Genomic DNA, 16,999 nt, shown 5'->3' on the forward strand with positions numbered 1-16,999 from the left:
GTGTTTTATAAACTGGAATGCATGAACATAATACAATTTTAATAATTAGTTTTTAGTTTTCTAGAGTGGACAAACATTAACTGAATGGGTGGAGGTTAAAAATAAAAAGTCATCGACAAAACCTATGACAATACTGAAACTGAAAACAAAGTTTTATTATACTCCTTTATACTTAATATTTTATTATATTTTTTTTTCAGAAGAACATTATTTGCAATATGAAACTGCTTAAACATTATTATCTGTAGAAGTCCAAAGTATGATTTAAAGCAGTTTAAAGTATTTTTAGAAGTAAATAAAATTATTTAATTTGCTTTTAAAAATACTTCAGAAAACATAAGTAAAACTCTATGTTCCTATGCCAATTACAGTAATTATAATTTAATTTAAAAATATGTAGTAAAGATTTTGAGAAACAATATAAACTGTAAACATACATACAAGAGATACTGGATTCTAAATTCCTTAAAGCTATATACATAAATCCTTGCTTTGATTTCTTAAGTAGCTACTTATATTTACAAAAGTTGTGAAGAGATAATAGGATGAATACAATTCTAGGATTACCTGAAAAGCGTCTGATATACATACACTGAAATCTAAAACTACATACAGGAGAATCTATTGTATAGAAAATTGAGTTTATTTGGAAATTACAAGTTACTATTATTATTATTATTATTAGTATCACCTTCTAATAATTCAACAAAAATGATGTTGTACATATTGCAACTGTCTTGCTCACTGAGACACTATTTTTATGCATGACCCCATTTTTCTGTAGGACCCCTTATTTCTCATAGTAACAAAGAGGCCATGGATTAGCTTACTTTTTTATTCTATGCCATCAAAATGAAGAGACTAATCTTTACACTACATTTTTTTTGCCTCAAAGAAAAAGGAAAAAAAAACACCCAATTTTTATCAGTTACATTTTATTAGGATAATTTTGATAAGAACACTTTTTCCAAGTTAAAATCATTGCACTCAACTGCAATGGCAAGAAGAAAGTTGTAAACAATTATATACTAAGCAGCTATTATTTATTTCATAATATGCAAAAGGGGCAGTCTGAGCTCAATCAGCTTTGCTCAAACTTTTAATTTTGTTATTTCTTAGTCAAATAGACACAGAGTCAAGAGCTGCATGTATATTTAGTCAATCACTACCCAGAGAAGAAATACAGTTGATCTCTGCTTTTGCACAAGACTTTTTTCTTCCTGGTAGTCCACAGTTAAATCTGCCACTAATCCTGGGCAAACTTCAGTTCCCATAATCTAATGAAAAATTATCACCTACCCATTCAGTCTCAATATTGTCAAGGTCTCCCACCTTTTGTTGTCACTTCAGCTGTATTTATTCTGAAGTAAATGCAACAAGAGCTCACAAGCAAGAAACAAGAAGATGCTAAATACTTCATTAGTTAATCTGTAACAGATACACAGTGGTTAAGGAGCTCCACCCCTGCGTAAAATGTACATTCTATGCATATGCCAAAATAAGTAAAATAAGTGAAATAAGTAAAAAGTACATATGCTTACTATTGATCAAGCAAAGACAACAAAGAGTAATCTTTATTATTTCTCTTTTGATCTGAACAGAGCAGGTTTTATACAGACATAAAATTATTTGTTCTTGTTGGGTTTTGTTCTTTTTTGTTTTGCTGTATTGATTTTTTTTTTTTTAAATCTTGCTTTCCTATTAATAAAATCTTGACATTTACCATGAAAGAAGTACAAATTAAGTGTATTTTCTGGGTTTTTTTTTTTCTTCTTGTTATACTTTTTTCCCCCTGGTTATGATAGGAGTTAGCAATCTCCTTCAGAATCCACAGATTCAAATGATAAAGGGCAGGGATTAAGCACAGCCGATTAACAGTCTGTGTCCTCTTCAATCTAGCATTTCCACTGTAGATAAACCCATATTCAGACTGAAGTTATAATAAACACACTGTCCTCAATATCATCTCCCTAGATGACCTCCTCAAAACTGACATTCAAGTATTCTTGTGGAAAATTACAGATCATGGTAACTGAAAAGGCAGCCTAGACAATATGCACCCACAAAAATAATACTGCAGATCAAGCCAAATGTTTAGAAAGCAGCTGGATAAAATTATAGTTTCACTATAAATATTTTATTTACTTCAGTTCTGAGTAATTTATTATTAGTATAGGTTTGACATATAAAATAAAATAATCTTCTTAGATTTTATTTTTATTGCTTGTATTGTGTGTCTTAAAAATAACTGCAATAGTATTTATACTTATGACCAAAAAATGAAAAATCTCAGTGGATCACTGTGGTTGCAATTTTTTTTTCCCTTCCAAAGGCAAAAGAAAACTAACAGTGAAAATCTCAAGCTACATAGGATACTTTGAAATAGAAGTATTACTGTAAGAAAAGGGAAACAAAAAAACACTTGTGTAGTGAAAAACAGCAAAAAAATAAAAATCTACAGGACAGAATTGCAGTATGTTTCTTCTAAGTATGCATATTGATTTCTATGATAAATAATATTTTCTCCTAAAATGAAAAAAAGACAGCCCATAAAAATGAAAGAGAGTTTTTGCTTTGTAAGGACATGTTAACATAGGAAATTCTGATGGGATTCTTCTACTATCTGGCATTTGAAATCCAGCATCTTCTGAGTCTAAAGAAAGGCTAGGATTATTACAGACACAGACTATGTAATACATTATTTTAATTTCTTAACCTAGAAGCTCAAACTGTTTTAAGAAACTATAGATTTATATGTTATTTAATTTCCTGGTACTTCAGACAAAAGCAGTAACATTTCAAGCTCTTTTATTATACCTAACTAAATTTATCTATCTAGTTAAAGTGACTGTATTCTACTCTTATTCCTATAAGTTTATCAGGGAAGGATCCCAGTGAAGCAATCCTGAAAGCAGATGGAGGGATATGTGCATTTATTAGTCAACCCTTTTTTGAAAATACATGGTCAAAATTTTGTTCTCTCTCATCCAACCACAAAAATAATAAGAAACAGATAATGTATATACTAAAAAAGAACTGCAACAAAACAAAACAATGAAAAAAATCCCCAAAACTGAGCTTCATTTTGATTAGTTATTCACTAGAACTGCTTTGAAGTAAGCACTGCAAATGACTGCAGTTAATTCATTAGCTCTTGCTCTATTCTTTCCTCCAAAGTCAAAAAATAAAAAAAAGAAAAGAGAAAAAAATTATTCAGAGTAAGTTTCATAATCACAGCATTTATTAGGTTTGGATGATTCCAGCCACCTTTTCTTCTAGAAATAGTTTTAAAGCTTTTTTAAATCAATCTATACTGAAAAAAGTCACTCACTTTGAAATCTTGCTTCAAAAACTAATTTCATGGTCTGTTTCCATAACAACGTAGGTTATTTTTGCCAACTAGTACTCATATAATGAAGCATAACATCTTTAATCAGACGGCATGCACTGCTATCTGAGATTGTTTAGAGTGATGTGGAGACACACTAACTTAGAGCACCTGATTTGAAGGTCAGTTCCCATCAAGAACCTTTATGATCAGAAGATCACATGTATTTCTCACCGAAAAAGCTTCTGAGATTTATTAATTAGTGATGAGATATACAGCATACAATTACAACATTGTGTACTTAATTTATTAATTTTGAAACTTCTGGTTTGCCAATGGAATATTTTAAAAATGCTTTTCATATTGTAGAGGAGCAACCTTCTGCTCATCACTAACACAAACCTTGTAATCTCATTATTTGGCTACATATTTTTATGCAAGTGTTTGTATTTTCAACAGGAGATATAAAAGCAACTTCATACCATTTACTTGCTATTTAAAGAAAATCTAAAACCAGGAAGAGCAAACCATGCTTTTTGCAAAAGTAAGTGGACAAGAAAGGTCTACAGAATGTTAAACTAAGTTTCTCAGTCCTTTCTGCTTTAAATCTAATAGCAAATATCATTAGCTAGTATAGCAAGATGAGTGTTATAGGTTGCTAGTCATTCAGCTCACAATATTTTACTATTTTAATTTAATAATAAATATTCTTTTCCTAGACGTTCACATATATTTTCCCATGTTTAATTTCCTGTATCCCCTAATTAATAAATGAATCTTCCTATTATTAGATTGGATGAATGTATTATTTATTAAAACTGGATTCTAAAATAAGACTGAGTTAGCAGAACTGATGTTCCTTCAGTGAGAACAAATAAAATCTTAACCCAGAATGCTTTCTCAGGGCAAGCTTACTCCAGTGACTAATTAAAAGATGAAGGCTAAAATCCAGAACATAAAAAAATTTGGGAAAAAATTAGCTATGTCATTATCCAAGGAGTAAGGAGTCCAATGAGACTGGAAGAGGGAAAGAACTGAGTTGTAAAGACCTGCTCCTTTGTCTGCACACAAGGGCACACACAGACACACACATGCACACACACTCGTGCACACAGAGCCCCCATAAACACAGCTTTCCTTTCACAGCACTTTTCCTTTAAGCACCTTGGTAATATTTACGTTTGCAAAGCTCCCAGTATTCCCAAACCTTACCCCTTTATTTTTTCAAGTTTTTGCTTCAGCTGATGAGAACAGGAAAAGAAGGTGGCATGTTTATTGCTGGCAGACAGCTTGGAAATTCTGAGTAAAGAAGCCAATCAAGGCAGAAGGATTATAACAATCAAAGTAGAAAATTTGCATATTTAGAGTATGGTTACTGAGAAATAACAATGCTTTGGTTGTGTAAATCAAACCCTCAGCAAAAGTGAAGTGATTTGCATATCTGGGAGAAATCTGTCATGTTATGCATCCTTAACTGCATTCTAATTAGCAGAAAACACTAGCTTTTAGTGGAATATTAAATATAAGTGCTAGTACTATTTTTCTTTCCTTGTGAAATAATAGACTTAGCTTGTTTGGGGCTGATGAAAACAGGTTTTCTTGCCTGTAGGAAGCAATACTATTCAAAACGACCAAAGATACATTCATCATGCCATACAGCTACAATTTTTAAGACTGAGATCATGTAAATGTTCAAAGAGTTCTTTATTACCAATTGTGTTGATCCTTTCTGTCTATAGAAAGTGGGTTAAAGTAGCTCTCTTGAGAAAGTATTGCACACAACATGAAATTTTAAAGCCACATCTTCAAATCTGCATAATATATCACCTTGACTTCATTTTAAATTTAGTGAATGAAGAAAAATAAGCTGGACTGAAAAGTCTCATAGACAAAAATCCTAAAAAAGTTCCTGATGATGGAATTACTGTAACAATTTTCTATTATCTATTAAAATCAAGCAAAGTTAACAGTAGGCTTGGAAATCTTCTAAAAAATTAAAGAAAAAAATTAGGTAAATTATCCTTTAAAAATTAGCATGTGACAGTATATTTGTACCATTCATGCATGGAAAAAATACTATATTACTTCAGGTTAATGCTTATTTCCCCTTTCCTCTCTTGTGAATGATTCTCAGCTGTCTTTTAGATGTAAGCTTAAGGCTGGCTGACATACCCCCGCCACTGTTTGCAATCAAACTGCAGGTTGATGTTGCACTAAAAAGTAAGAGAGAATCTACGCAAGCATATTCAATCTACAAAGTATTACTAATAATGCATATTCAGAGACATTATCCATTTCCACAGATAAAACATGAATGAAACTCAGTAAGATGCTTTGAAGACCTGGACACTCCTCATATGTTGAACCGGCGAGCACACCGCAGTGTGGGTGTCAGAGTACTTACCATCCTCTGTGGGCACATAGATATTCAAATACAGACAGTCTTCATTTTGATCTTGAACATATGTCACCACAGTATCCAGATTGGCTGTAAACCAGACTGGCAGCATATCGTTGAGCAGTGACCTCTCATCCAGGTACTGCGGGCAGACAGCGGCAAACTGCGTGGCGTTGCGGACACCCGTCCAAGACGACGGCGGCTCCGGGGGCTGAAATCGCCTTTCTCCAGTCGGAGGAGAAGCATAAGGAACACCCAAGTACTGCTCTACTGGACCAAGGATCTCATTAGGCAAAGGTGTTCTTAAACCACGTATTTTGCCATAATTCGTAGTAACAACTGGGTATTGTGCTTGGCCATCAATGAGAGTAAATCTTATAGCCAGTGCAGTTATCCACAGGAGGAAGTTAGAATTCAACATGACACACACTGGTGTGAAGATCAAAGGCAGCCATAGGAGTCCCATTGGTTTCGACATTATTTAAATCAACATCAGCAGGGCTCTTTTTTCCACAGCCAGGAGAAATTATTCAGTCAAGGAAAATGAAAACTAATAAAAAAGTAGTCAAAAGTAGACGAAGTGAGGGAAAATGTATCTTTGTTCAGGCAACAAAAAAACAAAAGCTGATGTGTGGTAGGTGCCTCAGCTGACTGGCTGTAGACAAATCCCAATGTCAGAAGAAACAAGGGAGTGTTTGCCCCTAAGGCCCATCCCAGACTTCAGTGTTGAATTAATCCTGGCAACGCAGAGCACTTCCCAACAAGTAGAGTGGTGAGAGATCCGCAGTTATTCCACTGCCCCAGTGAAATGGCTCCTTTCAGTGAAGTCCAGCCCACTCAGTCAGCCTGCGGCCAAGAGAAAACAAACAATTCAAATCAACAGACAAATTTATGCTGGAATAAACCTTAAACAAAATTTAAAAAAAAAAATTAAAAGAGCACCAAAAATTATATTTACACACTACTTACATGCCAAGGCCCACAACTCTTTTATGAACTTTAGACATCATGGTTAACTATGTGTTTCCAAAGATATGTAAGTTAAGAGAGCTAAACTTGAAGCCATAAGATCATTCCACAAAACAAACTTTTCTGCTTCTCTATATGCTTCCAAACCAAACCACAGCCCAAAAACTTCTGATTTCAGGAAGAGTATCAAATTCAAGTGGTAGCTTGAGGATATTCTCTGCCCTAAATAAACAGAATCTTCTTTTAAACCTATTTGCACTCCCACAGGAACCATTCACTACTTTTGTTTCCTGTATTGGATAATCTCCTTTTGCTACAGAATATTTTTCACAGACATGACTTCTTTTCTGTATAAAAACCTAATTTACCTTCATCTAATTCAGAAATTCTAATGAATGCAATAAATAATTAGTTCAAATCAAGTGTGGAAACAGTCAAAATGAGATACAAAATTATTGATTTTCATTTTTTTTTCTATGTCTGACAGAACAATGGAAAGCTAAAAGAAAAAAAAAAGCATGCTACAACCTCTGAAGTCAGATTTTGGCCTACATATTGTTACAATAATGTAACATTACCTGCTTGCATTCTCTTACTTTTTATTTTTAAATAGAAAGCAATTTTTACACTAATTCTGAGAATTTTAAATGAAAAGCAAGTTACCTGCATGTAAATGCTAACCATTACAAGAGTACAAATAAACACACATCAACACTCTATCTGCCTAAAGAAATTAAGGATTTCCTTTTTAGCCATTACTCAGCTCAAAGACAACAATTCCACAGGTAAAAAAATTTCACAGGTAAAAAATTCCTTGTTATAGGAAACTGACACTGATACCTTATATTTAGTAGGATGAACTCACATGCAAATATCAAAATTATATATAAGTGGACAAGCAGGTCCTGTTTTCAGTCAGGAGTCAGACATGGAAAATAATTTGAATGACATTTTATTCTCTCAAAACTCATGGAACTCTTCAATTATTTCATTTAGCACTCTTACCACAAAACTGTTGAAACACCAGAACATCAGAGGCCAGAAAAATACCAGATATATATATTACGTGTGATGGACCGAAATTTCTGCTGACATTTTCTCTAGGACTTGCAATCTGAGCACCATTTCTGAAGGACAAATCATTAACAGCTCTAATTTTCATGTCCCACCAGGGCCATCAGTCCCTGAGTTATGATGCAGGAAGCCCTATGCCCACCCCACCCTGGATCTTGGACTCACTGGGTCCCCAGGTAGACCTTGGACCTGACTCCTCACCCTGCCTGGCCTTACAATTATTGGGTTGTGGTAGTCTTGCCCCTGTTCTCAGCCCACCCTCAATGGGGAGCCTTAGAAGTTCAGAGTCCTGCCCTGCCAGCTGTGTAGTGCCCACAGCTCCTAGGTCATCCTCTTCCACGGACAGCCCCCCTTCAGCTGCTCCCTGAGACTCAGAGGGGTCAGCCAGCAATGGGTCTCTCAAAATTCCTTCTCAGGTGTCACTTTCCCTTCTGATTTTTGCTACCATCTTTAACAATGGAAATCGGCAGCAGGTGGTTGATTTTGAGTAGCATTTCTCTTGCTCTGTCCCATCCTGACTTTGGCACACTTTACTGATCATGCAGCACAAATCAGATTTTCCAGTTATATCCAACGGAGGATTTACTCTGTGCTTAGGGAGGAGCAACAGATCTTATTCCCTTGACACCCACACTGCAGAAGTTTGTAATGACATTCTAAGAAATGTGGAATGCAGCACTAAGAAATTGACAAGGTGGAAGGAAACATAGTGATCTAGAGGATGAAAGATGGATAGTGAAAAAAATTTTCTGGGCAAACAGCAAGCAAAAAAAGAGGAAACAAAACAACAAAAGAAAATGGGAATGACAAATAAACAAGAGTGAACACATTACCAGCAGGAAGAGAAGCAAAAATGACAGCATGAAGGAAGTACTCAGCTGATACAGCAGAGAGAATATGCAATTGTAAAAAATGTGACTTACTAAATAGTATGGCTTCCTTGGCCAGCTGGATACATGTTGGCTCATATCCAGCCAGCTTTCAAACAGCACCCCAAAGACCCCTTCAGCTGAGCAGCTCTCAAGACACTGTTCCTCAAGCCTGGAGCATTGCACGGGGTTTTTGCAACCCAAGTGCAGCACCTGACCCCTGGCCTCATCGATCCTCAGAGAACTGGTCTCAGTCAATCCAACCTGTCGATTTCCTTTTGCAGAGCCTTCCTACGCTCCAGCAGATCAATAGTCCCATCCAATTTAGTATCATCTTTAGTGAATTTACTGAGCATGCATGCAATCCCCTCATCCAGATCATCAACAGAGACATCAAACTCACTCTAATACTGAGCCCTAGGGAACACCGCTCCTGACCAGCTGCCAACTGGATTTCACTCCATTCAGCACCACTCTCTAGGCCAGACTTCCCTGCCAGTTTTTCACCCAGTGAAGACTGCACCCATCCAAGCCATGAACAGATAGTTTCCCCAGGAGAATGCTGTGGGAGACAGTATCCAGTGTTTTACTGAAGTCTGAATAAACAAAATCCAGCCTTTCCCTTATCCACCAGCCAAGTTACTTTATGACAGGAAGAGATCAAGTTAGTCAAACAGGATATTCCTTTCGTAAACCCATTTGTGAGTATCATCTGGGCCTGATTCTCTGGATGCACACAGCATGTGATGGCACTCAGGATGATCTGTTCCATGACCTTCCCCAGTATCAAAGACAGGCTGACAGGCCTGTATTTCCCTGGGTCATCCTTCTTGTGGATGGGAATCACATTTGCTAATTTTCCATCAACCTGACCTTCTCCAGTTAAGCAGGACTGCTGGTAAGTGGTTTAAAGCGGTTGGATAAGTTCTTTCACCAGCTTCCTCACATGTATCCCATCTGAGCCCATAAACCTGTGTGTGTCTTGTTTGCTATGAGTAGCAGGTTACTAACCATTTCCTCCTGGATTAAGGGGGCTTCACTCAGCTCTCCATACTTTCCCAGCTTCCAGTTCTGGGAGCTGTGCATCCTGAGGACAACTGGTTTTGCTATTATACTGAAGCAAAGAACCCAGACTGAGGCAAGGAAAGCAAAAATATCTTGTTTAAGCAAGAAAATTAGGCAGAAAATATCACACACTTCAGTTTACTGGCATTACCAGAGGAATGACCATTTTCCTAAGGTTATATTCACATGTGAAATGTATGCATGCTCATACACAAAGAGACAGAAAATAATTTTCAGTAATAATATTGAGAGGTAAGGAAGAAGGCATGCTGCCTCTTAATTTGTGAACTGTGATGCCTATGATATGATGTTAGATACATAATTGAAAATGTAAATAGAGAGTCACAGATTTCAATCAGGGATTAATCTTAAAAAACTGCAAACATTCTAGAAAGGTTTTTAGATATATCAAAACTGGTTTGATTTTCAATTATATATATACAGTCAGCTATTTAATATGCCTTTACAAACTGAGTCTACAGGAAGACATGTACTTGTTGTGCCTTTATTTATTATCACTAATAGTGTTGTACTTTTTCCATATTTTTATTTACTGCTTCAAGTGTTAGAAAAATGCATACAAGCTGCTTGCAAAAAATTCTTAGTTGGAAGTATCACTCACTCAAACAATCGAAAATAATCAATCCAAAAGAGAATATTCAGATCAAAATGACAACTTCTGGCAGCTTACCACACAGAGAAGTCAAGGAAGATCTGAAATCAGATACAATCACATAGAATGATTTTGTTATTGGCAGAGGAATGTAATTTGCGGCTAATGAGACAGTTATGGCCTTTGAAGAAAATGCAGATTGAAGTTAACATGGATGCATGTCTGGAAATACCACTTGTTCTTGTTTATAAATCTGTGCCCCAAGACACTCTTAGAGATGCTTAAATAGTCTATAAATCAAGCCTTCAGGGCTAAACTGATGGCTTCCAAGAGCTGCAGTTACCACTTTTTCAACCTGAGAAGATTGTCAGTAGCTCTACACTTACTCTGTAGCTGCTAGGGATACAGAAGACATGGCTTATAAGTCATCTTTGCTCCAGTGTAGAACAGAAAACTAAAGTGACTTCAAGTTTTTTTATGATTGTCTTGTTCAGGTCAAGACCAGTTACAAGAAACTAAGCAGAAATATAAATTATATCAATTTATACAGGAAAATGAAGACTCCACAGATATCCTAGGATTTCCTAAGCTTTATCTAATACAACTAGTGTAGAACAGTGCATCTCGGCTTTCAGTCACTGACCACTTTTATTCCCTGGCCCTCCCTTCTGCTCATGTTCCCAAGGGGGTTTTTGCTCATGCACACAGGTCTGACCTCAACAGAGAGTAAGGGTTAAAGATTCACATCCCTTTCATTAGACAGACATTCTGAAAGCATACAGTGAGCTTGATTAGCTGAAATGTAAGAGAAACCAGTTAGTCAGTAGTAAAAAACTGACAAATGATGTAAACCATAAAATTTCAGATTCTCCTCATACTAACATTTTGCTAAGTATTTAATGTATTTTCAAGAATATGGAGATTCATCAAATATTTTCTTTACCAAGAACATGAACTGTTTCTTCTTCTTTCCATTCCCTTTGTCCCCTTGAAATCAGTAATTTTATTAAGTGGATATGTATGGCTTGCTTTTTGGGTTTTCTTTGTTGCTCTGTCTTATGTCTGCGTGTGTTTGGTTGATTGTTTTTAAAGAAAAGCAATTAGAATATTATCATATTGTAACATATAGAAATCTCTATAATAAAACAATGTTGTTATATGATACTGTAAATAAGAACTATCCAAGGCATAGAAATTTTGAACATGCTTACAGTATTAACTTTTAGCAAATATGTCCATATAATTTGAAATATTTGCAGAAAACTAATCAAACTGTTGTCTTCTGTAAAAGCTCTTCCCAAAGCAGGTTTAAATATACCTCTACCTCATAATCAGCACTACAGCCTCTGAATAGTCATTGTCTTTAAATGTTCATTCAAAAACAAAAGAGCAGTTTTTCCAAATATCAGTAAATGCACACTGGGTTTATCTACAATTTTTCAAATTAAACAAACAACCCAAAACAGCTAAAAATTCTTTAGGAATTTATTTCTGAGCTTCTAGAACTTTCTTGATATGCTGAAATGAGCTAAGCTTCATTTTTCCTCATCCTACATAAAGTCATTCAGAAATATCAAGACAAAATAATAGCAAACAACACAGAGGAACACCAATCATCAAATAATGGCCACCTTCTAGACTGGATTACTTATAAAACTGGTAGAAAGTTTAGTTACAAAAACTGACCAATCATAAGATATTTTTGAATCTCAGAAGTGTAACTACAGTGATGTCTGGCTTCAAATTAACATGCAGCTAATTTTTACAAGGAATTCTTTTTCCTATGGCATGCATATATTTATTTTGTTGTATTTTTGTAAGCATTTTCCCAACTCAAATAATATAATTATTATTAAATGATTATTAAAAATACACGCAAACACACAAAACACCCTCAAAACAAAGTAAAACCCCCAGAATTTAGACTTCTAATAACCCTAATTGTAGAGGATCCAATCTAAGTGTGTTTTATCTCAAACATTATGAGCATTGCTACAGGAAAGGTGACCAGAGGAGGGGTGGGGCAGTGCTGTCCTGAGCCAGCTCGTTGCTCTGCCTTAAGACTTGAACTCATTCCCCTTCACCCCAACTCAGTTCCTGGGGAAGGGCTGGCTGTGCAGGGGTGAAAAGACATGCAAAAAGCCTAATTTACATTAGAGGCATACAGACTGCACCCCCTCTCACTTTCTGCTCTCTTTCTTCCTCTTTCCTTTAACTGGTTGCCACAGTCAAGAACACAAGTGTTCAATAAAGCAGAAGAGTTCCCTAACACATGGTCTGGAGTCTTTGTTCAGCCCGAGGAGAACTGACAACAAACATGATGCCCTGTACTGTGGATCATGACACTAATTTAGCATTATAATCTTGGGATGGGTATCTGAATACTGTCTCACAGAATCACAGAATTATTTAGTTGGAAATTACAACTCATTAATTCACAGTCAAAAAAATTTCTTTAAAATTTAAAGTTTAAACTGAAAAGAAAGTGATACAAATTTAAGGATTATGATGTACCCTTGATTAAAGTGAAAATAAATGCCAGATATACAAACATCATGATTGACCTTGACGTTGGTCTTACTTGCATGATTAGAAGTCATGGAAGACAAAGGTAGATTTCAAAAAAAATTTAATATGGAAATAAAGACCAAAGAGCAATACAAATTACATACAAGCATTGAATTAAACAGGTTTGGTGTTTAAAAAAAAAAAAACGTGTTGCATTTACCCTTCTATGAATTTCTCCAAGTGAGAGAAATAGTCTCAGGCTTGGACAGTGTCAGTAGATCCCTCAGGTTAGAAACTACAATCACCATTTACTTTTCAGAAAATGGGCACACGTTTCTTTCATATCATTGTTTCTTGCCTGGAGCTACCACTCTTATTCAGAATATCTAAATCTCATACACTATCAAAAAGAACAATGGAATTATAGGAAAAAGCTGTGTGGTCCCTACACTGTTTTTGAAAACAGCAATTTTTTCAATAATAAAAACAATTTGAAAAGCAAGCAGAGGAAAAGAAAACATGTGATCATCACTCCTTTTCAAGGAAAAAAAAATACCCTCAGCAGTCTCAAAAAAATCAGCTGTGTCGATCTAATTATACGAGGTGGTTGTTGAAAAATCACAGATATGGTTTCCTATTTTTTCTTCAGTATTTAAAAGTATAAAAAAACTGTATGGCCAGAAGGACCCAAGACTAACTAGGAATGCTCAGTTAAGACGGTTGCATTTATCTCACCGACCTTTTGAATAGTAGTTGAATTTCAACTACTATTACATGTAAGTATAGAAGAATTTCAGTGGTTAGACAATTTTTATGATACTTGCTGCTTCTTAGGATAAATTGATGATGATTGCAAATAAACATAAGGTTTCAATATTAGAAGGGAAAAACACAAACTCCTTACATACACAAGCCTGAAATAAGTAATAATCCCAAAATTACAGGTGTGTTCCATTCAGCTCAAATTGTGATCTGAATTTAAGTTTCCCATGACATTAGCTATTCAACTGTGATGTAATTGCAGCTGTGAAACCTTAAGAAAATGCTACATTTCTAGTGCATATTCTAGAGAAATGTACAAAAGTAGCATCAGTGTAGCACAACCGATGGCATTCTTTCCAGCCTTTACTTCTGATATAACCTTGTACAAGAAATGTAACACACTCTGGGTCTCTGTTTCTTTTATGCACCTCTCTTTGCTTAAAATCAGATGTCTTACTACAAAAATAAAAAGATTATGATCAGAAACATAATGTTCAGCCCTGAGTTTCTTTAAGGCAAAAGTTCCTGTAAAATCTCTTATGCCTGGAGCAAACCACTGATTTATGGATATGAAAAAAATATAACACATGCACACAAAAATCAGTATTTGATACATTAGCCTTACAGAGTATGCCTTAATAAATGGAATAAACCCTCAAAAACATCAAAGTTCTTTGCTCACTACCACTTCAAGATCTCAAAAAATAAAAAAAAAGCATTTGTAACATGGAATGAGTCTTAACTCCTCTTCTGTGAGAAAGATCAAATGACTAAAAAGAAAAATTCTAAATGAAATCTAACAGGTTTTGTCTAAATATTATACAAAGAAACTCACAGGTCTCAGTCCTTTCTTGTCTTCTCCATTGAACTGAAGTGCATGCCTTTGTCAAGGGTGAAAGAAACTACAACTCTTGTCTGAACCAACTGAGAAATTGTCTAAGGGACTGATTGATATGCAATTTGATCTCTTGAGGCTATTTAATGATTAGAATTTGATATCTCCCTCTAGGCATTCTAGTCTCAGAAGAGGATACAATAAAAATGTTACAATAACCAGAAACAGGGTGGGAAAGTAATTTAAACCAGCTGGGCATGTGAACACATGCAAATACATGCACACACACACAGACACACAGACACACCATTAATATATTATATGGCCAAAAAAAATTGCTGCCTTATTATACAAATTCTTAGGACCTAATTACATAGGAGACACAGGCAGGACATTTTCATTGCATTACCTGATTCAGTTACCAGGTGGTTACCAGCCTTCATTCATATGATAATGTCACAATTATACATTCATTCTGGAAATGGGGAAGTTGAGTGGCTACCCTCATTAACCTGAAGAAATCTAAACCCATTGCTCCCTCTTCCATGTTACAAACATTAGCTTTCAAATAAGGCTGGGGATAGCTATGAGGACTCGGTGAAGCATTCTCCCTGAACCAAAAGACTTCACTCTGAGTTTTTTATCCTTTGACTATGAGAAAACTGTAAGATTGGATTCCCATAAAGTACAAATTTTCTTGGACAGGTATTCTCAATTTCAAGCAAGCCTTACGTAGTTTGTAAGACCATTATTTCCTAAAATAAAAATTGTGACTGGAGATTATCTTTACTATGCTTTTACATCATCAAATTGATTTATCAAGTAAATCTTCCCCTTAGGTTTTCTTTATTTATAAGAAAGTGGACAATTTCACCAGCACAAGGACAACTGTTCTCCAGCTTCCCTTCCTGTATGTCTCTCCTCCTAACTTAGTGGGCTTTCACCTGCAAAATGTTGTCTTGAACCCCTTAAATTTAGGAGGTGAGAGAACATGTCTCAGCAAAATAAGTCTACACAAAATATTGTGAAAAATGGGATCACAATAATCCCTCACTAGATCAATGTTGCTAGATCAATGAAGCTGGTGAAGGGGCTGGAGCACCAGTCATAGGAAGAATGGTTGAGGGACCTGGGGTCATTTTGCCTGGAGAAAAGGAAGCTTAGGGGTGGTCCTTGCTGCTCTCTACAAGTGCATGAAAGGATGCTCTAGCAAGGTGGAGAGCAGTCTCTTCTTCCAAATAACAGGGAATAAAACAAGTGGAAATGGCCTCACGTTGGAGCAGGAGAAATTTAGATTTATATTAGGAATGTTTTTTCATGAAGAGGATTGCTAAGCACTGGAACAGGCTGCCCACAGAATTGATGGCATCACCATCCTATCAGACATTTGAAAGGCATGTGGATGTAGCACTTAGGGACATGGTTTAGTGGTCAGTGTGGCAGTGCTGAATCTTAGAAGTCTTTTCCAACTAAAAATATTATATTATTCTATGATTTTAAACAACATTAATGAAACCATTCCTGTGCTGCCTGCTGCCTTCCCCTCTTCCCTGCAAATGCAGTTTAAAAACTTGCCTAGAAGAGAGGCTGTGCTCTGCTTAATCTCCTGTCTACACTGAATTCAATATGGAAGGATGAAATTCTTAACTTTCTAGCTGACAGAAGTACTGGGAGCTGTGAATTATATCACATACTATGGACTCCTAAAAGCTAAGCATAACATTATCATACAAAAGTCCCACTATGGATCCGTATCTTGAGCTGCTTTCAGGCCAATGCAGTAAGCACTGGAATTCAGGGTCTAAGCAGGAAAACAGACAGGGCTACAGCATGGACTCCAACACTGTCCTGCCCCAGTATTCATACCTACCATCCAATGCACAAGCATAAACAGAGAGTAGGATAGGCCAGAGTTATTCAGACAGCATTTTTTTTTCTTTAGTAAGAAATATTTTCACTATAGAAATGCAAGCTCTGCTATGTTATGTGGCCTCAGGGGCAGAGAACAGCACCTGGACCATTTTATTGACTAAGATATAACCTCATGGACACAACCAGAGATATCTTTCCTCACCACTGATTAACCTGCCAAAAAACCAGGAAAGCTAAGCTTGGAAAAGATATCAAATCTTATTCTGGTAATTTTCTGTTCAGTGAAAAAGGTCCTCCTTTCAAATCCCACACTCCCAAATGCTAAAAAATCAAACCATCTTTCATGGTCTTTTAACAATTCCAAGAGAAATCTCAGAAAAATGTGTTTTCTCTTAGGAAAAAAAAATCCCAAAATTATCTGCATGACAATCTTTATCACTCTGTTACATGGGAAATTTCAAAGCCATCTCACATGTCGTTAATTATATTTTCTTGCATCAAAGGGTTTTCAGAAATCTAAGGTAATATATCATATTTGCTTCGTAATGTGTAGAGCTGTAGTTGGGTAGGAAATGGAAGCCAACAAAAAACACAGAAGTTACCATTTCTCCTCCTGTTCATCCTTTCACTCCAATTATTGGAATGTTTCCATCTTTGCTTAGCACCATTAATAGGTACCTTCTCTACCTTGGAATCAAATACTAAA

The 16,999-nt window shown here is 35.7% G+C and overlaps 1 protein-coding gene across 2 annotated transcripts in view; it reads right to left on the reverse strand.

The window, feature by feature from the left end:
* Window positions 1–16,999, reverse strand: part of NLGN4X (neuroligin 4 X-linked) — a 163,466-nt gene that overhangs the window by 106,243 nt on the left and 40,224 nt on the right. For both annotated transcript variants that reach the window (XM_009085481.4, XM_018909001.3), the window contains exon 3: window positions 5,733–6,572. In XM_009085481.4, coding sequence (XP_009083729.1) covers window positions 5,733–6,204 — 472 coding nt within the window. In that variant the 5' untranslated portion in view covers window positions 6,205–6,572. The remainder of the gene's footprint in view (window positions 1–5,732; window positions 6,573–16,999) is intronic.

This window comes from Serinus canaria, chromosome 1 (genome assembly GCF_022539315.1).
Source record: "Serinus canaria isolate serCan28SL12 chromosome 1, serCan2020, whole genome shotgun sequence".
Classification (NCBI taxonomy): Eukaryota; Metazoa; Chordata; class Aves; order Passeriformes; family Fringillidae; genus Serinus; species Serinus canaria.